Source organism: Egretta garzetta, unplaced genomic scaffold (assembly GCF_000687185.1).
Source record: "Egretta garzetta isolate BGI_Z169 unplaced genomic scaffold, ASM68718v1 scaffold69, whole genome shotgun sequence".
Taxonomy (NCBI): Eukaryota; Metazoa; Chordata; class Aves; order Pelecaniformes; family Ardeidae; genus Egretta; species Egretta garzetta.
Window position 1 is genome coordinate 3,901,065 of NW_009260790.1, and position 1,445 is coordinate 3,902,509.

Sequence of the window (1,445 nt, forward strand, 5' to 3'; positions counted from 1 at the left end):
CCTCCACAGTGACGGTGATGGCTTTGCCGGGGGTCTCTGCGCCGAGACGGGAGAGCTGAGCCCCCGTTCCCCCCACTCTGTCCCAGTCTGTGTGTCCCCCCAGCTCCTTGACAGCAACCTACCGGTGACGATGACCTCAGCGCGGCTGGCATTGCTGTGCCGTAGGTTGCGGCAGGAGCAGATGGAGACGCCGGCTTCAGAGGGCTGGTATTGGGGTGCGTATAGGGGGTGAGCACATTGGGGTGCGTATAGGGGTGGGTATATGGGGGTGAGCACATGGCATTGAGTCCAGCAGGGTGGGTAAATTGGGATGAGCACATCAGGGTGGGTATACTGGGGTGAGCAGATGAGGTTGGGAACATCAAGAGGAGCACAATGAGGTGGGTGTATCAGGGTGGGTATAGTGGGGTGAGCATATTGGGGTGCATATACTGGGGTGATCCCATCAGGGTGGGTATACTGGGGTGGGTGTATCAGGGTGAGCGTAGCAGGGCGGGTATAGCTGAGTAAACGTACTGGGGTGCATATAGGGGGTGAGCACATCGGGGTGGGTATGTGGGGGTGGGTATACTGGGGTGAGCACATCGGGGTGGGTATATTGGGGTGAGCCCATTGGCTTGGGTATAAGGGTGAGCACATGGGTTTCGGAATATCAGGGTGAGCTCATCAGGGTGGGTATACTGGGGTGAGCATATCGGGGTGCATATATTGGGGTGAGCACATTGGGGTGGGTATATGGGGTGGGTATATGGGGGTGAGCACATAGCGTTGAGCCCAACAGGGTGGATATACTGGGATGAGCATTTTGGGGTGGGTATACTGGGGTAAGCACGTCAGGGTGGGTACATCAGGGTGGGTGTATCGGGGTGAGCACAAGGGGTTGGGAATATCAGGGGGAGCCCATCAGGGCAAGTATATTGGGGTGGGTTTTTGAGGGTGGGTATATTGGGGTGAGCCCATCAGGGTGGGTATACTGGGGTGAGCATATTGGGCTGAGCACATTGAGGTGGGTGTATCGGGGTGAGCGTAGCAGGGCGGGTATAGCTGAGTAAACGTATTTGGGTGCGTATAGGGGGTGAGCACATCGGGGTGGGTATGTTGGGGTGAGCCCATCAGGGTGGTATATCGGGGTGGGTATACGGGGGTGGGTATACTGGGATGAGCACATCGAGGTGGGTATAAGGGTGAGCACATGGGGTTGGAAATATCAGGGGAGCCCATCGGGGCGGGTGTATCAGGGTGGGTATGCTGGGGTGAGCATATTGGGGTGCATATATTGGGGTGAACCCATTGGGGTGGGTATTCTGGGGTGGGTGTATCAGGGTGAGCGTAGCAGGGTGGGTATAGCTGAGTAAACGTTATTGGGGTGCGTATAGGGGGTGAGCACATCAGGGTGAGTATATGGGGGTGGGTATATGGGGGTGAGCTCAGCAGGGTGGGTGCAG

The 1,445-nt window shown here is 57.2% G+C and overlaps 1 protein-coding gene across 1 annotated transcript in view; it reads right to left on the reverse strand.

Annotated features, from left to right (window-relative positions):
• HSPG2 (heparan sulfate proteoglycan 2) overlaps positions 1 to 1,445 on the reverse strand; it is a 39,123-nt gene that overhangs the window by 21,480 nt on the left and 16,198 nt on the right. Inside the window, 2 exon segments of the mRNA XM_035901879.1 lie at positions 123 to 204; positions 433 to 502. Of these exon segments, the coding sequence (XP_035757772.1) occupies positions 123 to 204; positions 433 to 502 (152 nt within the window).